The 26,368-nt window shown below is 46.6% G+C and overlaps 1 protein-coding gene across 2 annotated transcripts; it reads right to left on the bottom strand.

Annotated features, from left to right (window-relative positions):
- Positions 1 to 3,914: 3,914 nt before the first annotated feature.
- Positions 3,915 to 26,368, bottom strand: LOC137439763 (eukaryotic translation initiation factor 2 subunit 3). 2 transcript variants are annotated; one of them, XR_013621339.1, is made up of 12 exons: positions 26,268 to 26,368; positions 18,797 to 18,860; positions 18,553 to 18,680; positions 18,311 to 18,432; positions 14,075 to 14,169; positions 12,501 to 12,659; positions 11,683 to 11,817; positions 11,438 to 11,532; positions 8,811 to 8,955; positions 8,231 to 8,716; positions 4,500 to 5,057; positions 3,915 to 4,230 (listed from the first exon to the last, which is right to left on the bottom strand). XR_013621339.1 is itself a non-coding variant. In XM_068135832.2 (12 exons), the coding sequence occupies exons 1-12, from the start codon at positions 26,334 to 26,336 to the stop codon at positions 4,167 to 4,169; spliced, it is 1,419 nt and encodes a 472-aa protein (XP_067991933.1). In that variant the 5' UTR covers positions 26,337 to 26,368; the 3' UTR covers positions 3,915 to 4,166. The 2 variants fall into 2 exon arrangements, 1 of the variants encoding a protein (XP_067991933.1); XM_068135832.2 differs by having other exon boundaries at positions 4,500 to 4,672; positions 8,547 to 8,716.

Here is a 26,368-nt window from a genome sequence, read left to right on the forward strand (position 1 = left end):
GCATAGAAAGACAAGCACTTAGACACAATCTTATATTATTCCCAACAGACGACAGATAAACGGGACAAAGCTGACTCACACGGGGATTGATGGAAAGGACAGGCGGGTAGCGATGGCTCCAGGTGCACCTGGGCTCAAAGGTCAGAATCGACTCGGTCCGGTCCAGAGATGCGGGGAGGTCGCAGCGCTCGGATGGCGTCTTGTCTGCTTAAGCTGGGGGCGCATCTGACGTCACATCCGGCGCGGGGCCGCGTATATCCGGCGGGGAGTGACACGCCCTCGGCTCGTTAGCTCCGCCTCGTGGAATCGGCACGTTGCTTCTCATTGGGTGCGTGCGGGGGGTTTACCAGGCTCCGCCCTTGACGAGGAGCTGACAAGGAGCCCCTTCGTGGTAACCCCGTGGAGCGCATGGTCTATGGCGCTAATCGAGCCGGTGTGAGGACGCATCCTCCCCCGCTCCGCCGCCATCTCCTCTGTTGTTGTTGTAATTGTTGGGGAAGAAGATGGAAGGAGGTATGGGAAAGGTCCTAAACTCACTACTGATGCCATATAATCACATTCTGGTGCAACGAAGAGTCATAATTAATGGAGACGAGGCCTTAACTGACATAGAATAAGAATAACTAGGAAGATGTCCGAAAGTTGTCTACGTGTGGTGCGGTGGACCTGGGCACGACATTTAATGGGGGAATAAGGGGAAGGTCGGCTCTACTGATTGTTATTTACATGCAATGGGACTAGGGAATGGGGGATCGGGGAAAGTTGGGGAGTATTGGAGAAAATAGGGGAATATTTACAAGCGGATATGGAGGCCAAATTCCATATTCGCAACAATATATATATATATATATATATATATATATATATATATATATATATATATATATATATATATATATATATATATATATATATATATATATATATATATATATATATACAGACTTGGCATTTAATATGGAATTTTTTTTTGTGGGGGTGAACTTACTTTTCAAGATGACTTAGAACCAAAAATTCATTGGAATTATGTTGAAATTATTCTAGATTTTGTTAATGTGACCTTTAAAAGAAACAAAAACCACATTTGACATTTCAAAACAAATAAATTGATCCTTGAAAGTGATGTAAACTGATATCGAACTCAATTCACGGACAGTAGGGTTAAACTTCTGTACGTTTTCCAGAAGTATCTCTCTATTTTGCACATTGGCCAAAAAAAATTTCAACAAAAACAAAAGCTAAATTATGACTGGGATTACGGACAGTAAAATTACAGTTCAGTACTTCGTGTAACCCCCACGAGCATTCAGGAGAGCACGTACATGTCGAGGCATGCTGTTCACGAGCTTTGCCAAGGTTTGGACAGGAATCGCTTGCCATGCAGTGACAATAGTCTGCTGCAATTCACGCACAGAGGTCGGCTGCTGGTCCAAGTTGTCGATTTGACACGTTAATTCTGCCCAAAAGTTCTCTATCGGATTCATATCCGGGGACATGGCAGGCCACTCCATATGCTCTACACCACGGTCAGCAAGAAAGTGTTGGATCATGCGAGCACGATGAGGCCCTGCATTGTCATCTTGGAAGACAAAGTTTCCTCGAAAGGCTGCACGAGCAAATGGAAGCAATGTTTCTTCCAGAATGACCCTGTACCTGAACTGGTTCAGGTTTCCATTCAGAACAACCAGGTCAGTTTTGCCCCCTGCATGAAAAGCAGCCCAAACGGTCACCCCACCACCTCCAGCTTGGACTCTTGGCACTATACAATCTTCGTTGTGGGCTTCATGCACTTGTCTGCGCACTCGGACGTGGCCATCTTGACGATAGACCAGAAATCTAGACTCATCACTGAAGGTCACGTGATTCCAGTGTCCTGGCTGCCATTGACGGTACTCTCTGGCCCACTGCAATCGGCGCTGGCTGTGTTGTCTGGTCAGGCGTGGCTTTCTCAGGGGGCGCCTGGCACGATAGCCTGCTTGAACCAGTCATTGGTTGACCTGCCTTCTGGATACAGGCACATTTGTCAATTGCTGCCACTCAGCCCGAAGCCGATTAGCTGACTTGGTACGGCCATTGCAGACTAACCGGTGCAGCTGGCGATCATCTCTCCTTGTGGTTCTGCGTGGACGTCCTGGCCTCGGTATTGGAGTAGGGACACCCCTCTGAGCATTTCGTTTCAGGATCTTTGACACCTGACCTTGAGTGATGCCATACTGCCGAGCAATAGCACGCCGTTTCATGCCAGAATTTCGTAAAGCCACCACTCCATGACAAACAGCATTGTCAAGTTGACGGACCATCTCCAGAGGAAGCGGCAATAACTTTTGGAGACGTGCAGCAGTTGTTTTCCACTACTACAGAACGCAACAACCCGTATATACCCGATTGTGAAGCCAATCGTCAAATGTACCTGTCCTTACATTTTGTCACGCCACCTGTGATATAATCCTTTTATTGACTTCTTGCTGCGAAAGACAATCAGTGACATGGTTTTTTCAACAAAGACATCACCGAAGGGTAAAAGAAACTCACCAGATTGATATACTGAGTTCAGAAATTAAACCCAAGTCAAGAAAAAAAAAAATTCCATATTAAATGCCAAGTCTGTATATACACAAGATCGAGGGTCATGTAAGAACTAACATTGTATAAAAGACAGCACATTTTAATCCTCGGGTAATCAATCATTCCAGCACGTTCCAGTTTCCTTGCAAGGCTTCCAAATATTTTCTCTTCATACCCACTTGCTCTTCCACCCATAGCCTTGAACAAACTAGAGGGCTGCGGGTGGACATTGCTGATGGTTCCTGTTATAGCCAACTTGTAATATTAACCGAATGGAAGCAGTTTGAAATTCTGCCTCAAAATGAAAGCAAACGTTTTTTTTGTTTTAAATAGGATACCACAGACAAAGACTAAACACTAAATGCTTCCCTCTGGGAACTATATAATTAATAAATAAAAATAATGGGAAAATTAAACAATCATAAACATTTAAATAATTGGAAAAATGAATGAACTACAAAACCATTCAAATAATTGAAAAAAAAATTAAAAAATTTTTATTTGAAAATTAAATATGTAATTGAAAAATATAAATAAATAATTGAAAAATTAAATAATTGAAAATTGGGGAAAAATTTAATAATAATGGATTTTTTTTTTTGCAGAAACCAAGACGAAACACTTCATGCCTCCCTCTGGGGAAACTCGAGTGGCCTTAAAGGCTTTGTGGTGGGTGATATCTCATATTTAAAAAAAAGGGCAAGCAGGTCATTTCGTACTCAGGGAGGGGTGGTTGGTGGTTCTTCAGACCAGTGTCCTGAGTTCATGCACTCAAGATGGTTTTCATAAATAAACCAGAGAGATGAAGGCAACTGGGACAAACAATTTTTAAATGTAAGTACATAAGTAAAAGCACATTCACCAAACGATGACATCAGCATTCCCCACGTGGTGTAAACTACCCTCCTCTCTGACACCAGCAGATACCACCTCGCAACGAGCTGCCGAGTTGTACATTTTGATTGGCATACACGGCTGCGCATTCACCAACGGAACAAAAGACAGTCCACACTTTGGAAGACTATCTTCGTGACTGTATGGTCTCGGAAAGCAATCTGGCCAACTTGCACATTCCGAACACAACAAGCACACTCATATGTTTGCCTCCCTGATATAAACAAGAATCAGGTACAGAAAGCATTCAGAATGTGGACCAATAAGAGATGTGAGTCCAAACTTTTCTCCCTTTTCAAGAAACTGCGCAAACTTGATTTCTCTCAATGGCAACAGGAAACACCCAATTCTAGTGAAAACGTGATACATTCCCCGAGTTTCACTTCATGGATTGGAGTAGGGGCACCAAAGTGAGCTTTGGGTGGAGAGCAAAACATAAAAACACCTAACACAGGTAGCGGTGGATAACGGTGTTTATTGGCTTGACGAGTCAATTCTCATATCTGTGGACCCGGACGGGTAGTGAAAAACGTAAGCGAGGATAATGAGAAGGACAAGTGCTTCTCATCTCTCAAGAACTTTCCCCTCCCCTCCTGAGCATGAAAATGTCCAAGAAACGACGTCACATCCACAGACCCCAATCAAAGTCCAGCTTCACACAAAAGTAGTCCAACTTTGATCACGTCCTCATTTGCGCCACTGGCTGATCAATCGTCATCGATGGTCGGTTTGATGGTCACGCCTCTCCGGATCTGCCCCCAGCCAATCAGCCTGCAGAACGACAACATCACCAAATGATTTAAGGAGATTGAGAGCAGGTGGTTGGACCCTCTCAAAACCCACTTGTGTCTCACTTATCTCCACCAATTGCCATGACAACACATGGATCTTTGACATTTGATATTTACTCTGACTCCTTTGATGCCTGACCTGATGTTTGGTTATCTTTTGTACTTCACGTAAAACATCACTTTGCTGAACGCTGGTCAAAGCATAATCCCGAGCCCGTTGATCGGCCGGGCGAAGACGACATCACAAACCTCCAGTGCTTTTCAACACGACGACTCAGCGCGATCTTCTCCCCTATTTCGGTGCACACAGGGTTCGTGAGCACGATCTTTGCAAGATCAGCCTTCACAGCAAGCACCCGGCCACCCGTTGAGAGAGAACCAATGTTCACCATCAGCACCTCGTTCTTTGCAAGTTTTTGCACCTACAGTTACATAGCATGCAGGTGGTCAACAAGCAAACTCAAAGTGTGTGTGGAGAGAAAGAGAGAGAGACAGGCAGACAGAGAGAGACATAGATAGATGTTACGCATAAGACGCATGTACACAACATACCACTGTATAACATGTCACGCATGACCTATGCGTATCCACTTCAACATCTGCACAATATGTATATGTGCATATAAAATGCATAAAAAAATAATACTTCTGCATACAATACACAACACAGGATGTCACACAAAACAAAACATGCCAAAGCAAAACAAAAAATTGATGTATTCAACATGCCAACAGGATTAGGACATCACCGGGCAACACCTGGTATTCCGGCTATCGGACAATAAACTATTAAAATGTTTCAATCAACTAACAACAACAACAACAACAACAACAACATGCATTTTAAGGCCATGTTCCCTGCTAGAGCGGGGGTTAGCCTTGCGGTCCCCATGACAATCTTCTCCATTTTGCCCTATTTTCTGCATCTCTCCTTGTTAACCCCCTTGCCCGCATTTCTTCTTCCACCATCTTTAGCCAAGTCTTTCTCGGTCTTCCCCGTCCTCTACTTCCTTCTACATTAACTTCCATCACTCTTCTCAACCAGTCACTTTCATCCTTCCTCAATACATGACCAAACCATCTCAACCTGTTCCACTTCACAGCATCAATCACAGGCAATATTCCCATCATCTTTCGCAATTCATCATTTGTCTTCCTCTCTCTCAACGATACTCCGCACATCCATCGAACCATTCGCATTTCCACCCTTTCCAGCCTTCGTTGCTGCTCTACGTTCATTACCCATGTCTCGCTCCCATAAATCATAACACTTCTCACACATGCAGCATACACCTTTCCCTTCAGCTTCAGCGACACTCTCCTCCTCATCAGCACGCCACTCAGTTCCCGAAACTTCTTCCATGCACATCTCACTCGAGCAACCGTTGCCGAGTCTGATCCACCTTCTCCATTCAGCATGTCTCCGAGGTAGCAAAATGTTTTCACACCTTCCAGCTTCACGCCGTCTCCAAGATCCAACTCAACATTTCCTCCATCTGCAGCTCCCTCTGTGCACACCTTACATTTGAATGTAGCTGCCACACTGGTTAATGACCCTCTCAGACCACTACATTTTTGATGAACCCACTCAGCACACATTGTACATTGAATGGAGTTCACTCCGACACCCTTCCTGCACACAGCACACGGCCACTTCCCAGTTCTTTCCACCTCACCACATGCTTTACCACTTGCCATCACCTTTGTCTTTCCGATATTCACCTTCAGACCTTTTGTCTCCATACATTCCTTCCACTTGTTCATCTTTTCCTTCAGTCCATCCATACTTTCCGCAATCAACACCAGATCGTCTGCATACAACAACTCCCACGGTAAACCCTCCTTTACGGTCTGAGCGAGCACCTCCATCACAGCTACAAATAGTAGTGGACTTAGTACCGACCCCTGATGCACTCCCACCTTCACCTCAAACTCACCACTGTTCCCGTCCTTCGTCCTTACAGCTGTGCGTGCTCTTTTGTACATTGCCATCACTACTCTGATCAACCATTCCTCCACTCCTAACTTCCTCAATGCCCATGTCAATACTTTGCGTGGAACCCTATCGAATGCTTTCTCCAGATCAACAAACCCAAAAAACAACTTCTTCCTCTTATCCATGTACTTCTCCTGCAACTGCCTCACAATGAAAAGCGCATCTGTCGTTCCTCTTCCTGGCATAAATCCAAACTGCATTTCGTCGATCTTCACTTTCTTCCTTATCCTCCTCTCCAACACCCTTTCCAATACCTTCATTCCATGCTGCAATAACTTTATCGCTCGGTACGAGCCACACTCCAGAGGGTCACCTTTCCCCTTGTATAGAGGGACGAGGGTACTCAGTTCCCAATCCACTGGAATGCGGCCTTCTTTCACCACCAGATTACAGATCTCTGTCATTCTCTTCACACCCCAACTTCCTGCTGCCTTCAACATATCTCCCACAACTCCCGTCGGCCCTCCCGCTTTTCCACTCTTCATTGCTTTTATCGCTTCCTCAACTTCCTTCTCAGTTATCTTCTCTGCCGGTCCTAAAACTGGGTTACTCTCTATGTTGCCATCCCATTCATTCTCTGTATTCAACAGCATTTCCATATATCTTTTCCATCTTCCTTTAATTCCATCTGGGTCAACAACGATTTGTCCCACTTCATCCTTCAAGCAACTCACCCCCATCACATCACACCTCTCTTTCGCTATCTGCTTTGCAATCCTGAATACTGCTTTCTGACCCTCTTCCGAATCCAAGCGTTCTCCGAACATTTTCCTACATGCCTCCTGCGCCTTTGCTACCTCTTTCATTGCAGCCTTCCTGGCTGCCTTATAACTTTCATGCTCTACTGTTTCTGCTCCCGTACCCTTCGCGTTCTGCCACTCTTTGAACTTCTTCCTCTTCTCGTCAATCCTCTTTCCAACCTCAACATCCCACCACCATGTTTCCGAGTGCCTCGGTGGTCCTTTTGTCCATCCACATACCTCACCAACGGCTCCCAACAGACTAGCTTTCATTGACATCCAACCACTTTCAAGCTCAACCACATCATCCTCTACCCTACTCAGCCTCTCTTTTAATGCCTCCCTTACTGTCACCTCTTTCAACCTCCACACCTTCATTCTCGGTTGGTACTTCACCCGCCGAGCTCTCCTCGCACCTTTCACCCTTATGTCGCAGACAACCAAGTGGTGCTGTGAAACAGCCTCCTCCCCCGGGATCACCTTTGTGTCCCGGAGGTGCCCCCTATCTCACCGACGCACCATCAGGTAGTCAACGGTTGTCGTCGACCCACCTGACGTGTATGTAACAAGCTTATTGTCCTCTTTGTGGAACTGAGTATTACAAATCAACAAATCAGCTCCATCAGCAAACTCCAAAATCCTTTCACCTTCTCCATTTCTCACACCATATCCGTAACCCCCATGAACTCCCTCAAAACCATCCATACTCCTTCCCACATGTCCATTCAGGTCTCCTCCCACCACAACAACGTCCTCATCTTTCACGTTTTCCCTCAGCTTCTCTATCGCACACCAGAACTTGTCCTTCTCTTCATCGCTTCGACCAACCTGCGGAGCATATCCCGAGATGACGTTCACCAAGAGCTTTCCAATCATCATTTTCACCATCATCAACCTATCACTCACTCTAGTCACATTCACCACACTGTCTACAAACTCCTCAGAAAACAGGACACCAACACCATTCACGCCCTCCGGGCACCCTTGCCACACAAACTTGTATTTCTGTCCCTGCCTACCCTTCACCATTCTCACACCACTTCCCTTCCATCTCGTCTCTTGCACACAACATATGTCCACTCTTCTTCTGACCAATACTTCCACCACTTCTCCTGATCTCCCTGTCATTGTCCCCACATTCCATGTCCCAAACCTCAGAAACCGATCTCCACTTCGGGCTGCACCCTGCCCATATGTACTTGTGATTGTCATGGTTCTCTTTTTGAGGCAAGGTTTCAATGAACTAAGGCAAGCACAATTCATCCAATCTGTAGAACTTAGATTTTGTTGGAACCAAGCACGCAACATCCACTCGTTTTGAACCCTACTCGTAAAACCCAACAACAAATTGGGAATGGGCACTAAAATACTACCGATGAAAAGGCAGCACTGCCCAAAGATCCCCTAAACAAAAGAAGGGGGAATGGGTGGACTACAACCGGTGAGAATTCGATTCAAACCAACAGTCTGGATACAAACTACATCCCAGCTTCAGATTTAGACTCAGACATATGGTCACTTGTTCTGTGCCACCATGTCTCACCCATTTTTACGACTTACCTTCGCTCCTTTCTTATCCCCTTCAGTGCGCACACCAAGCAGACGTCGAAGCAGGAAGTACGAGATCTCGAGCTCGGTGAAGATGTCCGGCAATGCACCAACGGCACCCAAGACCTGACCCACCATTCTGTCCGCCCGACACAACGTTGGATCTATCTTGGTGCCAACGCCTGCGCAACGCACACAAAACTGTAGCTCCTTAGATTCCCTTCCTGATCTTTATGAGAGCAGTGATACAGATTACACAAGAGTACATGAGCTGACCTATGAGACCGCCAGGTACAGCAAATTGAAGATCGTTGTTTTCAGCAAAAAGTGAGATGATGCGTGAAAATATGGGTTTGCACATCAGCTTGCCCTCTCCGTCCTTCGACACAATGCCCGGTCTCACCTCAACCTCCTGACCCACCTACTCCCACCAAACGGGAAACACAATGTCAAAGATAATTTTTAAAAAACAAAAATAAATTTCACTCAACTTCATACTTTCAAAGTACAATGTCTTCATCAAGGAGACAGCTTCCCCTCTGGATATGGCTTCCCCTCCGCTCCCAACTTTTTGTTCATATGTGTGTTGTACCGTCCACCAAACAGTGACAACTCCATATACATCTCATTGTCTGACAACATGGACCAGCTTCTATCCACTCATCCCAACTCTCTCTTCCTCATATGTGGCGACTTCAACTGTCATCATGCCAGCTGGCTGGGTGTGGGTACCTCTCTCACCAGCCATGGCACCTCAGCAAAGGACTTCTGCAACTCACTTGGACTGACACAATCTGTCAATTTCCCGACCCGGATCTCAGTCAATGGAGCATCTTCTCTTCTAGACTTGGTTATGACTAACTTCCCTGTAAATGTCTGCTGTTCTTCTGATCCAATCGGTTCATCTGATCATTTCCTTGTTAAAGTGGACATCTCTCTGGCCGTTCTCAGAGAGCCACCTCAGCGCCGACGAGTCTGGCATTTCACTCAGGCCAACTGGCATGGTCTTCAAGCAGCCATCAATCATCTGGACTGGTCTCCCATCTCTACCGCCTCTGACATCAACTCATCCTGGGAATTCTTCCAAAGTAAATTGCTCTCTCTAGTGCACAGATTTATCCCATCTGATCTTCAGTTGTCATACCCTTCCGCCCGTCCATGGTACACTGAATCTTGTGGTGAGGCTGTTGCCCTGAAACAACTTGCATTCGGCTCCTGGAAGGCAAATCCAACGGACGGAAATCTCCGTTCCTTTCACAAAGCTCGGAACAAGTGTGTGTCTACCCTCAGGAGAGCAAGGAAACAATATCTCTCTACTCTCAAGACAGAACTCTCAAACCTGTCTCCCTCCTCCAAATCCTGGTGGCGTCTGGTCAAATCTGTTTCTGGTGTTTGTTCCCCCTCCATCCCCTCCCTGACCTCAAACGGCTACACAGCTGACACCGCATGTGAAAAGTCTGAATGCCTAAACTCTGTGTTTGCCTCAAAATCCTGTGTCCCAAACCCATCTCTCTCTGTACCCACTTTACCCAGTCATACGCAGCTGCTCCTGGACTCTGTCTCCTTCTCTCCTGACAAGGTGGAGAAGTTTCTGTCAAATCTCCACTCTGATTCTGCAACTGGACCAGACGGCATCAGCCCACGCACGGGTCCTAAAATCCTGTTCTGCCGCTCTTTCACAAATCGGCAAACATTACCACTTCACACAAAAAGATGCAAAACAGATCCTCGCAACTACAGACCAATCAGTTTGCTCCCAATTATCAGCAAAGTCATGAAATCCATCATTGCTTCGGAGATCAAATCCTTCCTCTTCTCCAATGGCTTTATCTCTCTCTGATCATCAATTTGGATTCAGACCAGGCCTGCACAACACGCTTCTATCCACTCATCACTTCTGAATGTGGGCCATGTCACTCTACTCTGGACATGCTGCTTCTGCTGTCTCAACAATGGATGGGGGTCCTCAATGCCAAACAGGAAATCAGAGCCGTCTCCCTTGACATATCACGTGCCTTCAATATGGTCTGGCACCCCGCCCTGCTCACCAAACTCTCCTCTTGTGGTATCCATGGAAACCTCTACGCATGGCTTGCAGTCCTCCTCACCGGTCACAGTCAACATGTGGCCCTGAATGGAATTCTCTCATCTCCCCTTCCTGTTCAGGCTGGAGTTCCTCAAAGAAGTGTTCTGGGTCCTGTGCTTTTTCTGGTCTTCATTAATGATCTTTCCGAGTCTCTGGAAAATCCTCTCTATCGCTTTGCTGATGACTCCACTCTCTGCCGCTCAATAAATCACATCTCAGATCGACAGTCTGCAGCCTCCTCACTCTCCGCAGACCTGGACAAAATCACAAACTGGTCAAACAAGTGGAACATGTCTTTCAATCCTGACAAATCTCACACTCTTACGATGTCTCTCCGAAAAGACCGTCTGGAAAACCCTCCCATCTACTTTCTCAACCATCCTCTCCAAGATGTTCTGTCACTCAAGCTTTTGGGTCTCACTATCAGCCATGATCTTTCCTGGGAAAAACACATTTCCAAGCTGGCCTCCAAAGCCAGTCGCCGACTGGGCATCCTCCGTCGTGCGAAGTCCTTCCTTGGCACACCTGAGAACTCACCACACACAAAACTTTCATCCGCAGCTTGATGGAGTACTGCTCTCCCCCCTTCCATCCCTCTCCCTCCCACAGATCTCCCAATGTCCCTGTTCTCTACCATTGTTGTGCTTGTGTGGTTCCCTCACTCTCCCCATCTTGTCTCCTGCTCCCTTTATTATATGTTTTATGTGTCCGTTTTTTTGTGATTAATGTTGGCTCTTACACAAGCCTCGATCTTGTATACAAAAAGAAAAAAAAAAAGTAGTTTTCTCTGGAAATATCAAACCAATCACACGCTCACCTTGAGGACCCCCCGCAGGATACTTCCTCCAGCAACGCCACCCTTAAGGTCATCCACTTCACAGCCAGGCTTATTGACATCAAAAGATCTGATCACTAGGACACAAACACACACGTACACACAAAGTCACAATGAACGAACAGGTTTGACACCTACGTGGCAGCTTTCCTTTCCGACCGATCATCGCAGGACACAAAAGCTTTTCATCTTTGCCGGAGGGGTGGTTGCTAAAGGGAACGGCGTACCGATGAGACGTGCTTCAGAAGTGAAATCTCGGACAGGCACTGGGATCTTTTTGACAATGTACTCGCAAATGACCTCAATATTGTACTTGAGCTGTGCTGAGATGGGAACGATGGGTGCACCCTCGGCCACAGTCCCTGCAGTCAAACGCACAAAGAGGTTATTGCAAATGGCACATTTCATTCACGAGATTGAATGTGCGATTTCTTCACACCATTGGAAAAATATATACTAACAAGAAAGAGCAATCAGAGTTTGCAGACCCTTGCCAGGATGTGTTTTTAGTGGTTTTGAAGGATTTTGTGTTAAAATATGGCGGCCAAACCACGTGACCGATGATGTCGTCATTATTTCTTTTTTTTCTCCACCAATTCATCCCTAGATGACGCTCAAGTTTCATCTTGATTGGATGAAGTTTTGTACTTGTCAAATTATGACGTCATAATGGAGGCACCGATGGCACCATCATTAACATTTTATTCCCCATGGAGAGTTCTTTACAATAAACCATGTCTCAATTTTTTTCTATGCAGTGCTCTCGGAGATATGGCGGTGCAATTGTTTTCGTTTTTTCGAATATCGCGCCCATAACACGTGACCTATGACGTCATAACTATCATTAAGAATTATACAGGTGAAAGTGCACCTTATGGTGAAAGTTTCCTGTCAATCGGACCAACGGTTGCAGAGAAAATCACATTTATTCTGTGCGGACAAACAAACAAACGGACTCAAATGCAATTCCCTCTCCTCTGGCGAAGGTAACAAGGTGATAGATACAAGTACAAATCACCCAGAATTCTGATTCCTGCAAGCTCACCTTGAACAAACTTTAGGATCTGCTCATACTGCTCACGTGCCTGGCTCTCCTTCACCAAGTCAATCTTATTTTGAAGGATGAGGATGTGCTTCAGTTTCATGATCTCGATGGCTGCCAGATGCTCAGACGTCTGCGGCTGGGGACACGACTCGTTTCCCGCTGCAAGTACGCACACCAAGCAAGAACACTCAGATTGACGCTCTTACACTAGGTTAATGCTGATGGTGTATTGCCAGAGCGTGCTGCTTCGATTGGCCATGTAACATAACACGACTACCGTTTTTACAATGTGCAAGTGTCTCTTTGTAAATGACCTGCTGCCAAAATGCGTAGTGTACGCGCACCGAGTGTGTCTCAATGAAAAAGCGACATCATTCCGCGCAGACAGAGTAGTTATAAGTGTTCCCTCACAAGGAACATCAATGCATGAGGATTGAGGAGGCCACGAGGCCCATCAAATCTGGGCAATGGTTGCCAAGCTATTCTTGTTTGTCCGTGTTATATACGTTGTAAATGCTGAGCATCAAGTAAGGCAGCTTCATCCATCAAGTACGTACCATTTTAAAGTGTTTGGTATGACTCAAGTGGGGTTCAAACTGACGACCTCCCACACTGAGCAGACGCTCCAACCATTTTGCAGAGTCTGGCTGTCCTCATCCATTTAATCTTCTTCTTTGAGGTGCAATGGCTTTTTCATCTCTACAGTACTTTTTAAGGTATTTTATGTGTTCATCACCAAGTACTTTAAAGTAGTTACCATGTACACACAAGTGTAGTGGAGAATGATGAACACCAGCCAAACCGATCAAACTCAAGGCAGCACACTCCGGAATAAATCCCCATTATTCTGCAATTATTATTCTCGCTCTGAACCCCAAATATTCCTTCAGGTCCCATAAGATCTGCCAGCAACCCTCTTATGGTTAAACTGCCAAAATCAAGACTCTCTGCTCACCTTCACTCCTTCATTCCTCTTTTCTCCCACCTCTGGAACAAACTCCCTCACTCTCTTCAATCCCACTCCTCCCCCCAGGTCTTTAAAACAGCTGTTCACCACCATCTCTTATCTTTCCCCATCCAAAACCTTGATCTTTTCTACCCCCACTAATTCACCCCAGATCCACTTTTTTGAAATACCAACTTCTTTCTTGGAAGTCCTTGCAGTATCCATGTGTGTTATACTTCTCTCCCCCCCCCCCCCCCCCCCCAACCCTCCCTCCACCCTCCACCCTCTCCCTCCCACAGATCTCCCGATGTCCCTGCTCTCAAATGTTGTGTTTGTGTGCTTCCCCCTCTCTCCCCATCTTGTCTACCGCTCCCCTTATTATATGTTTTATGTGTCCGTTTGATTTTTTGTGTGATTAATGTTAGCTCTTTCACGAGCCTCGATCCTGTATACAAAAAATAAAAAAATAATAAAAAAAGCCCCAGTGTCAAAAACAACAGCAATAACAAGCGATTATACACTGCCCTTCGGTATTCTGACGACCACGTTATTGAGTCAGGATTTTGAACCATTTCTTTCATTTAAATGAGAGAAAATTTGCCACCAGACCCTTCAATCGGCGGCCCACCAATAAGCAGAAGTGCTGCATCCATGACAGCTGCGCCGTTCAACATGGTCGCCATCAAGATGTCGTGACCAGGACAATCCACGAATGAGACGTGCCTAGAGGACAGTGAGGACCGAAAAAGAAATGACAATAAAAAAGACAGTGAAGACGAGGTTAAAATGTACAAACACAGCTAAAACATTTGTTTGCAACAGGTTCACATTGCATGTTCTGGATTTTCAATGGACGGCTTATCAAGGAAGATTAAGCCACATTAAAAACAGCAATCAACTGGAAAGCATCAAAAAATGCAAATCCCATCCATGTACCTTTTGTACTCAAACGATACTTGACAAAAACAAGAAACAAACAAAAACGAAAGAAAAAAGCAACCTTTATTAATTATTTTCTCCATATTCACATAATAAGTCTTGAAAATTTGATGACAAAAGCTCAAATGGTAAATAAAGAAATTCGGATGCGATTACAAAACCCAGCCATCTCGCTCTGCTTAGCGGACGAGCTAATGTGGCCTATTTGTATTTATCTTGAATTTGCCCTTTGACATTTTGACTCAAATATGCGACTTTCGAAATAATGAATGAATATGAACGAGGCCTTGCGCAACTCGTCTGTGTCGGTATTCAGTGACTTGGTTCTGCTGGCTCGGCACTTTTAACCTGCCGTGGACTGGAGCTAAATGTGTCATTTAAAGTCTTTTTAACAGCAATTTCAAAATGGTTAACTATAATTGTTGTGTTCCTGAATGGAAATCGGACTCACGGGTAAATACGAGGATGAGAGGTGTCACGTTTGTACCATTTCCTGTTAGTACAAGTGAGTGGCAGGAGTGGATATAACACTAACACTAACACACACACACACACACACACACACACACACACACACACACACACACACACACACACACACACACACACACACACACACACACACACACACACACACACACACACACACACACACACACCTACTTTAAATATCATCATTTAAACTAACCCTGTGCATTGACAAGCCCCAGATATGACCTTCACATTTGTGTTGAGAAACATCCAAACCAGATATGGTGTCTCGCTCTGGGAAGTCTGCCTAAACGTTGTGAGTAACAGTATCGTCTTTCCAATTGCAGATGTCCATTAAATAAACTAGCAACAGTACCCGCCCTACGGGCGGGGCTTCAACTGGAAAGCCCAAATGAAAAGGTAAAATATCAGAAATTGAAGGCTTTTTTATTTTAAACGATTCATATAAACATCCGTTGAATCATATCACACGCAAATCATCAAAATCTAAACAGTACATGATAAACAATACATGGACGATCACGTACCACGTACGTCTCGCGTCTCGCTTGCTCTCATGTTGTCCCGATAATTATCCTTCTGCAGGTTCACCAACGGAAATCTTGTTACGACTTTTACTTCCTCTAGACCAGTCAAGTTCGCTCATCTTTTCGGTGCACCGGCACGGGCCGTCCCGTGCAAAGGCTGATCCGAGGATCTCATCAAACCGTCCGATCGGTAGTAGCGACGGGCGGTGTGGACAAAGGGCAGGGACTTAATCAACGCGAGCTGATGACTCGCGCTTACTGGGAATTCCTCGTTCGTGGGACAGTCTCAAGCCCCAGCCCCCTTCACGGACGGGGCTCAGCGGTTTACCCGAGCCTGACGGCGAAGGGCAAGGTACACACTGGCCCGTCCAGTGTAGCGCGCGTGCGGCCCAGGACATCGAAGGGCATTATTTAAAAATTTTTAAAAGGGCATTGAACGTTCATTAAACATTAAACGTTCATTAAACATTAAACGTTCATTAAAGGATTACGAAACGAAAAACATTACGAAATTACGTTCACACCGTCACGTCAAACACTACCGTGAACACATACATCGTCACAACATCATCACAATGAGAACATCACCACAATGAACGTTATGCGAACGCGAATGTTATGCGTGAGTCCAAACCTGAGAATGCTGGAGACCAAAGCTGAAATTGGGAAAACTAAATAGCCTATTTTACTCCTGGATATCCCAGGATTACCCACCCAAAATATCTTTGCGATCGGTTCAGCAGTTTTTACGGTACATTCGAACAGACAGACGGACATTTGGTGAATTATAGTAAGATCACCAAGCCTGCCATGTTCACACGAGGTAATCCCACAAACTTCAAAGTCCACTCAATGACGAATGATCGGGTAGAACGCGCAGTCCTCAGCCCCTTGCATAGGCTCACCTCGTCGGGGGTTATAGCAGTACGGGCTGCAAGATATAAACCTTTTGGTCGAGTTGATCGCAAAGTTCTCCAAATCTTTTGTTGTGCAGTGGCATACCCTTTTCTCAGCTTCTTTTAAAGCTTTTCGAGTCATTTTAGGTAACAATCCTTATTTGGCAAGCACGATATACATTTCTTGCCCAGATGACTGTTGTTGCAAGGAGCTTGTATGCACACCAAGCATTCTGCAGCAGATTACGTCTTTTTGAAAGCCACATTTTAAAGTTATCTCAGAATTTCTCCTAAATAACCTCAGAGCGGGTCCCGATGTCCGTCCGTACATATGTGCGTTAACATTTGACTAGAACATCTCACAAACTACCCAACCGATGTATACCAAATTTTGTACGATTCATCAGGACAGCAAAGTCTCATGAGATTGTACTCCCCATCCAAAAAGGAGGGTTTTACCCCAAATATTGGTATTTTATTCAATACGTTTCGTCTCCCAAATTCAGGTAATTTATTTTAAAATATTCTCAGAGACCGTGAGAAAATAACAGCCAGTCCCCCATGGGGCTATTTTATGCCTAGGTCACACATAGGCGGATATTTTGGCGACTACTGGCGACTGCCGGCGATTAAGATTTTTCGGCGACTACTGGCGATTTCGGGTGGTCAAATATGGTCAGGCGGCAGTATGGCGACTGCAGGCGGCCACGACTGCATTGCGACGACGCCCCGAGTGGGATGGCGACTGTTGAAGATCGACGACGACTGCATTGCGGATGCACGGCCGCAGCGTGGCGACAGTCTGGCGGCTAGATTACGACCGATGGCGGATCGCGGCGACTGCATTGGGGCCGGGTGGCGGTTTACTCCGACGTCCGCAAGACTGCAATAAGACCGCCGGCGATTGGAGACGATTCACACAACTTTTTAAATCTTTATTTCTCTATTTTACATTTCACTTTATTCATTTCAATGATGTGTGACATGAAGCATAAAGATGTTTGATGTACAATAAGAAAGTTAATAAAGATGTATCATTGTAATGTAATAATCAAACTTTTCTGCAGGGAGAGAGAATGGAAATAAAGTCCAACAAATTATTTCCACTGGTCCCAAGTCCCATAAATAAAGTTTCCAAAGGACCAAAGTCCCAAAAATAAAGTTCCCAAAAAAGTCCAAACAATAAAGCCATATCCTTGTCGGCACCACAGGACCTCACTCCACGGAGACCCTCACACCATCCTGTCTTGCCATGGAATCGTGGTATGTCGTAATGCAGTCGCCAGGCAGTCGTATCTCTGTCGCCAATGGCCGTAACTCGGCCGCCACTAGTCCTACTGCTGTCGTCGTCAGTCTCCCATAGCCGCAGGGGAGACGTGGCAGTTCTTCTGTAGTCGATACGCAGCCGCAACAGTGTCGGCCCGTAGTCGGGAAGATGCCGCAGGAAGGCCGTATGGCATTCGCATCTCTGCCGTGCTGGCTGGTGGGGCGATGTTGGGGCGATTGCGGAAGACTATGAGCGACTGGGTTGCGGCCGCTTTACGGTCTTATTACGGATACCGACGACAGCATGGCGGATTTTTTTCGATTACGACTGAGCGCGCCGTTTTTAAACATTTAAAAAATTATTTTGCCCCTTTGCGGCTCTTGCCGACTGCAGGCGACCTGGGGAGGATAACCACGACTACAGGCGACCGTCCATTACGGTTTCATTACGATTGTCGGCGTGTGGTGGCGATTTTTTCAGTCGCCAGTAGTCGCCGACAAATCCACCTATGTGTGACCTAGGCTTTATTAATTTGCGTTATCCATATTCTCACAATAGAAGTTTGTTTAAAATTTAAAGACAAAGGTCACATGGTAAAACGGTTATGTTCTGGACAGACATACACGATTACATAACCCTTTCTCCCACTGCGCGGTGTACGGCATAACAAGTGGAAGCCTGACAGCAATTAATATTAATTTAAGGAAATATTTATTTGCCCAAAGGAGGTAGGTACCTCGTACCTCACGAGTTTGAAGGAACCTTTTGTGCTGGGAATGTCTGTGGGGAACTCATCTGGAGTGTTACTGCCACAGGATCGGTAACAGTCAGGCCTTGGGCAGCTAGGATTGTCCAATTTGTACACCTGTATTGAAGTCACAATGAGCCATGACATGTTTCATCAAATCCAAGCAACATTTATTTGATAAAGATTTACTTCCATAAACTTTAAGAAGAACTAGGACAAAGGTGGATGAAAACTTACCTTGGCATTGGCATAACCGAGTTTGATGGTGATGTTACGCTCAAGTTCGTTTTTAAAGCGGACAGTCTGCACGCCAGAGATGGCCTTCACAACCGTAGACTTGCCGTGTGCCACGTGTCCGATAGTACCTGCAGGTCAAGAGCGAGAAGGGGCAAGATGTGGAAGTGGACAGGTTACACTTCGCCGAACCATGTCCGGAAATTAAACGGGACACCAATGAGTTGCACGCCTTCCGAGCCCTTACCGATGTTAATGGTAGCTTGCCTGCTGATAACCTCTGGGGACAAGGGCGTCAACTTAGAAGCATCCTGCAAGCAGTACGATCAGTTAGTGTAGGTACACAAGTGTGAAGGAGTTGATATACATACATGCAAAGACCACCCTTTCTAGTCCTCCTCTTCAAAATACTGGAGCCAATCAAGAAAGCAACATTTGAACACATGGTGCAGTTGTATTGTATACCGTTCCTTTCCTATGCCATCTGCAGGCGCTGCATGACGTCATTACCGGGGGCACCGAAGGAAGCACGACAATGACGCGCGCTGAAAGGGAGTACTCAGTTTTCACTCCGGTTTCTTGTTTTCTTGTTTGTCTGGGCAATATCTCAGCCATCCTTTGAGCTAGGAAGCTGAAATTTCTGCACAATAGTGAGCAAGTGCTTTGGCAAAAACTATTTTTTTCTTTTTGATTAATCAATTAATTGATTAGTTACTTAATTATTATCAATTAATTAAGTACTTTTTTTTTTTTTTTTCCTCATCTGGGCAATATCTCAGGCACCTTTTGAGTTAGGAAGCTGATATTTCGACACGACAATGACCAAGTGATTTGACTGTAAAGGATATTTTGGATTTCTTGATTAATCAATTAATCGATCAATTTATTTATTGATTAGTCATATAATTATTTAATTTTTTCAATTAATCGTTTATTTCATTAATTTTCAAAAAGTTACAGCTTCGGATGATGCACTGGTGGTTTAGCTATGCTATTGGCCAATTGATTAAGAAAATATTTTATAATTATTTGTTTTTTTTTTTGTTTTTTTTGTTTTTTTTTTTTGTTTTTTTTTTGTTTGTTTCGGTCTTTGAGGCCGGCCGATAGGCACAGTGTGGTTCTCCTGACCACGTGGCCCTTGACTTGGTTTGTCCGCACAATGTGGGCGCCTTCAGGATGAACTTTAGCCGGGGAGCGTTTGGGTGCGTGGCGCCTTTGGGCGCCCCGGTCTGATACTGCCGCCCACGCGCACAACACCATGTGAGTGCACGTGGGTCCCGGCGGTCCCACTGGCCTAGCGCTACCATGTTTAGACAGCGAGATCCGTCCCCGGGCACCGGCAAGCCAGGCACGGTAGGACACCCGCGGAGCCCCGGCGGGCCAGGGGCGCGCGAGCCTACGCGTTAGCGTGCTACGGCGGAATCAACGGCTTCGGCCACGGCCGGGCCGATACTCGGCCCGGTCGCACCGGAAATGAACTGGTTCGACGCCCGCGCTAGAGAGGTCGCGGGCGACTGAGATGTTTTAACAAATAATTAATTAATTTGAGACGTCCGATTTCTAGTGTTTGGAAATTTGGAGGAGCTTGACCCTAGCCTTTCCCTTGCGAGGGCAAGGAGGAACTTAACACTTGACACTTAAGCTTAGTTTGAAGTACACCCTGCCGGCGCTCCCGGTGGGACGGCAGGGCAACCAGAAGGGACGAGGTTCTCCTGACCACGTGGCCCTCGATCTGGGAAGCGAGAGGCGTTCCATTAGTGGACGCGCCCCTCACGCCCGACTTTTGGGCGGCCCCGGCAGGCCGTTTGTTTTGACGTTCCGTGACAGGCCCCGCACCCCCACCTCAGGGCCGACCGGGCGACCGGAATGAATCCCGGTGTCCCGATCCGAACCTTCAGAGCGGGCCGGCTGGGGAGTGCCAAGCACCCCGTACCTGCACTTTCCGTCCCTACGGTCCCAAATACCGGAACCACCCGCATACCACTTTATTCGACAAAATGAGGTGCGGCCTTCAGCCTTAGAAAACTAATCCTATATCAGTCAATACCTCCAACGATACAGGCGCGTATTCGTGCCGCGTGACGTGGTGACGTCATCGCGCTTTCACCTTAAAAGACTTTTTTGATATAAGTTAATATCCTGATATAAGCCTTAGAAAACCAACCCTACAGAAGTCAAATGGTCCAATAAAGGGTGATGGGAGGGTGATGGCAGGGTGATGGCAGGGTGATGGCCGGGTGATGGGAGGGTGATGGCAGGGTGATGGCAGGGTGATGGGGGAGGGTGATGGGGCAGGGTGATGGGGCAGGGTGATGGGAGGGTGATGGGAGGGTGATGGGATGGGAGGGAGGAGTTTGTTTTGACGTTCCGTGACAGGCCCCGCACCCCCACCTCCGGGCCGACCGGGCGACCGGAATGAATCCCGGTGTCCCGATCCGAACCTTCAGAGCGGGCCGGCTGGGGAGTGCCAAGCACCCCGTACCTGCACTTTCCGTCCCTGCGGTCCCAAATACCGGAACCACCCGCATACCACTTTATTCGACAAAATGAGGTGCGGCCTACAGCCTTAGAAAACTAATCCTATATCAGTCAATACCTCCAATGATACAGGCGCGTATTCGTGCCGCGTGACGTGGTGACGTCATCGCGCTTTCACCTTAAAAGACTTTTTTGATATAAGTTAATATCCTGATATAAGCCTTAGAAAACCAACCCTACAGAAGTCAAATGGTCCAATAAAGGGTGATGGGAGGGTGATGGCAGGGTGATGGCCGGGTGATGGCAGGGCGATGGCAGGGTGATGGGAGGGTGATGGGAGGGTGATGGCAGGGTGATGGGGGAGGGTGATGGGGGAGGGTGATGGGGCAGGGTGATGGGGCAGGGTGATGGGAGGGTGATGGGAGGGTGATGGGATGGGAGGGAGGAGTTTGTTTTGACGTTCCGTGACAGGCCCCGCACCCCCACCTCCGGGCCGACCGGGCGACCGGAATGAATCCCGGTGTCCCGATCTGAACCTTCAGAGCGGGCCGGCTGGGGAGTGCCAAGCACCCCGTACCTGCACTTTCCGTCCCTGCGGTCCCAAATACCAGAACCACCCGAATACCACTTTATTTGACAAAATGAGGTGCGGCCTACAGCCTTAGAAAACCAACCCTAAATAAGTCAATACCTCCAACGAGAGGGTGGTAGGAGGGTGATGGCAGGGTGATGGGAGGGTGATGGCAGGGTGATGGGAGGGAGATGGGGGAGGGAGATGGGGGAGGGTGATGGGGGAGGGTGATGGGGCAGGGTGATGGGGCAGGGTGATGGGAGGGTGATGGCAGGGTGATGGGAGGGTGATGGCAGAGGGTGATGGCAGATGGTGACGGGGGAGGGTGATGGGGGAGGGTGATGGGAGGGTGATGGCAGGGTGATGGGGGAGGGTGATGGCAGGGTGATGGCAGGGTGATGGCAGGGTGATGGGGGAGGGTGATGGGGGAGGGTGATGGGGCCTCCCTATAGAAGTCAGTATCTCCCACGACACAGGCGCGCATTCGTGCCACGTGACGTGGTGACGTCATCACACTTTCCCCTCAAAAGACCCATTTGATATAAGTTAATATTCTGATATTAGCTTTAGAAAACCAACCCTATATAAGTCAATACCTCCAACGATACAGGTGCGCAAAATACAAAATCACAAAAGATTTATTTGATACAAGTTAATATTTTGAATAACTCGGTCAATATCAGTCCGAATTTCGCCAAATAAAGGTTCCCGTTATCCACAGATACCCCTGTATCCTCCTAGAGACGAAGTCAGGATGAATTTCGCAAAAAATAAAGTCCTTCGGCAACGAAAATTTAGCATGGGGTTTTCCTATGTAAATTTACCCTGAAGTATTTTTACCAAAAATCCCCGAAATTTCACGGGTCCAGCCCTATTGAGTGCCTGCGGCCTCTCAAGTCCCTTCACAGAGTCGGGCTAGAGTCAAGCTCAAAAGGGTTTTCTTTCCCCGCTGATTCCGCCAAGCCCGTTCCCTTGGCTGTGGGATCGCTGGATAGTAGATAGGGACAGTGAGGATCTCGTTCATCCCTTCATGCGCGTCACTGTTTAGATGACGAAATGAATGAGTTCATTCATTTTCGCTGCATGATTACGGGTGACACCGTCACAATTTCGGTCTTTGAGGCCGGCCGATAGGCACAGTGTGTGTGGTTCTCCTGACCACGTGGCCCTTGACTTGGTTTGTCCGCACAATGTGGGCGCCTTCAGGATGAACTTTAGCCGGGGAGCGTTTGGGTGCGTGGCGCCTTTGGGCGCCCCGGTCTGATACTGCCGCCCACGCGCACAACACCATGTGAGTGCACGTGGGTCCCGGCGGTCCCACTGGCCTAGCGCTACCATGTTTAGACAGCGAGATCCGTCCCCGGGCACCGGCAAGCCAGGCACGGTAGGACACCCGCGGAGCCCCGGCGGGCCAGGGGCGCGCGAGCCTACGCGTTAGCGTGCTACGGCGGAATCAACGGCTTCGGCCACGGCCGGGCCGATACTCGGCCCGGTCGCACCGGAAATGAACTGGTTCGACGCCCGCGCTAGAGAGGTCGCGGGCGACTGAGATGTTTTAACAAATAATTAATTAATTTGAGACGTCCGATTTCTAGTGTTTGGAAATTTGGAGGAGCTTGACCCTAGCCTTTCCCTTGCGAGGGCAAGGAGGAACTTAACACCAATTGATTAAGAAAATATTTTATAATTATTTGTTGATTTTGATTATGCAATTAATCAATCAATTATTATTGTACGCCTCTCCCTCCCAATACAGTCTATATGAGCTGCATGGCGGTATTGCTGGGGCGCCTTTCTGCGCTGGAGGATATTTCTTTATTTGGCATGGGGGTGGTGTACTTTGAATGTATCTGTACTTGTTTGTTTGTTTGTTTGTCTGGGCGATATCTCGGCCATCCTTTGAGCTCGGAAGCTGAAATTTCTGCACAATAGTGAGCAAGTGCTTTGGCAAAAACAGTATATTTTTTTTGATTAATCAATTAATATTTAGTTATTTAATTATTATCGATTAATTAAGTACTTATTTATTTCCTTTCTCTTCTGGGCATTATCACAGGCACCTTTTGAGTTAGGAAGCTGATATTTGGGCATGACAATGACCAAGTGATTTGGCTGTAAAGGCCATTTTTGATTTATTGATTAATCAATTAATCGATTAATTATTCAATTAATGACCTGATTAATTAATTTTTTTAAGTTACAGATTCGGATGAAACGGTGGTGATTTAGGTATTATATTAGCCAATTGATTAAATATTTAATTATCCTATGATTATTTATTTATTTTCATTATTAATCATTTATTTATTTTCTTTCTCATCTGGGCAATATCTCAGGCACCTTTTGAGCTGGGAAGCTAATATTTGGACATGACAGTGACCAAGTGATATGGCTATCAAGGATATTTTTGATTTTTCGATTAATCGATTAATTATTTATTGTTAAAATCAATTAATTTTTTCCCTTTTTTCGATTAATGGCTTATTTAATTAATTTCCAAAAAGTTACAGCTTCAGATGAAGCACTGGTGGTTTAGGTATGCTATTAGCCAATTGATTCAGAAAATATTTTACAATCATTATTTATTGATTTTAATTATGCAATTAATCAATCAATTATTGTGCACCTAAATCCCTCCCAATACAGTCTCTATGAGCTGCACGGCAATATTGCCATGCTGGAAAATATTTATTTATTTGGCATGAGGGCGGTGTACTTTGAATGTATCTGTGCTTTCTATTTTCCTGTCACTTTATATTTTCCAATCTATTACCAGATTCAGCTTCTTCACCGTCTCAGCGTCATCATCCACGACTTCTTCTGGGCTGACCATATAGAGCAAAGGTGGCCTTCAAAGCCAGCCTCAAACTGGGCATCATCCATCATTCCAAGTCTTTCCGAATAAACCAGAACCACTTCCAGCCTTCAAGGCCTTAGTGCAGAGCTCAGTGGAGTACTGCTCTTTTCTATGGGCTGGTACCCTAATGTGACGTCTCTCCTGCACTCCGTACAATCTAAAGCTCTCAACATTGACATTTCCTGCAACGAGCCTGGAGCACAAGGCCTGTTGCTCTCACATTGCAGACAGGTCAGTAGCCTCCGATTATGACCGCCTCCCCACTGATCCCTCTGCTCTCCAAGCCGTCCAGCGCTTCCCAACACGAATGTCTTTTTCCATCCGGTAACTGCCTGCAGGTTTAACTCCCAAAATCCACGCTTAATTCACATCTCAACTCTCTTATTTCACCAGCTTGTGGAACAGCTGTCCGGACGCTGTTCGAGCCTACTCTCCGTTCACACATTCCAAGTTGGCAGTCCACCACCATGCCATCCACCACCATGCCATCCACCACCATGTCATGTCACCCACCACCATGTCATGTCACCCACCACCATGTCATGTCACCCACCACCATGTCATGTCACCCACCACCATGTCATGTCACCCACCACCATGTCATGTCATCCAGCACCATGTCATGTCATCCAGCACCATGTCATGTCACCCACCACCATGTCATGTCATCCACCATGTCATGACATCCACCACCATGTCATGACATCCACCACCATGTCATGTCATCCACCATCATGTCATGTCACCCACCACCATGTCATGTCACCCACCACCATGTCATGTCATCCACCACCATGTCATGTCATCCACCACCATGTCATGTCATCCACCACCATGTCATGTCATCCACCACCATGTCATGTCATCCAGCACCATGTCATGTCATCCAGCACCATGTCATGTCATCCAGCACCATGTCATGTCACCCACCACCATGTCATGTCATCCACCACCATGTCATGTCACGTCACCCACCACCATGTCATGTCATCCAGCACCATGTCATGTCATCCAGCACCATGTCATGTCATCCAGCACCATGTCATGTCATCCAGCACCATGTCATGTCATCCAGCACCATGTCATGTCATCCAGCACCATGTCATGTCATCCACCACCATGTCATGTCATCCACCACCATGTCATGTCACCCACCACCATGTCATGTCACCCACAACCATGTCATGTCATCCAGCACCATGTCATGTCATCCACCACCATGTCATGTCATACACCACCATGTCATGTCATACACCACCATGTCATGTCATACACCACCATGTCATGTCATCCACCACCATGCCTGTCATCCACCACCATGCCATCCACCACCACCACCATGTCATCCATTGCCATGTCATCCATTGCCATGTCACAACCATGTCACAACCATGTCATCCATTGCCATGTCATCCAACGCCATGTCATCCACCACCATGCCATCCGGTTCGTGAAAGAAGTGGGCAAATAAAAACTTCCCCGGCCAACCCAAGAACGTCAAATAAAGAAGAAGATTATTGTCTTTTAAGAATGGCTCACTGGGTCTCCTCGCATGACGCAACACACCACGTGGCAGGGACCACCCTGGCTACTTCATCACGAATACGACCACAGTTCGCGTATGAAGAATAAAAACACATATTTAAATGGTTCCGCAGTTTAGAACGAAAACTCATCACCATTAAAAACCTCATGGAGCATGGTCTCCACGGATCCGACCTCATTCACGTCACTAAACAAGCCTCATTACGATTAGGTCGAACGTCGTAGGCCTCGGTCGACACCACGACCAACCACCTGTACCACACTCACCAACGTGCTAAGATCTTGCCGAGCCAGGTGAGGCTGGCCCATCGTAATAACACTATCATCGCCCGCCATGATCTCGCTTCACTGGAAACCTTTTTCCTATT

Source organism: Myxine glutinosa, chromosome 14, assembly GCF_964187855.1.
Source record: "Myxine glutinosa chromosome 14, kmMyxGlut1.1, whole genome shotgun sequence".
In the NCBI taxonomy this organism is placed as follows: Eukaryota; Metazoa; Chordata; class Myxini; order Myxiniformes; family Myxinidae; genus Myxine; species Myxine glutinosa.

What these genes read in the sequence shown, in the direction of transcription:
- LOC137439763 (XM_068135832.2), bottom strand. Translation starts at nt 26,336, where the DNA reads ATGGCGGGCGATGATAGTGTTATTACGATGGGCCAGCCTCACCTGGCT. An exon ending in GGCAAGATCTTAGCACGTTG is followed by an intron (nt 18,861 to 26,267) that starts GTGAGTGTGGTA and finishes TACTGCTTGCAG; the next exon opens with GATGCTTCTAAGTTGACGCC. An exon ending in TGTACCTGGCGGTCTCATAG is followed by an intron (nt 8,717 to 8,810) that starts GTCAGCTCATGT and finishes TGCGTTGCGCAG; the next exon opens with GCGTTGGCACCAAGATAGAT.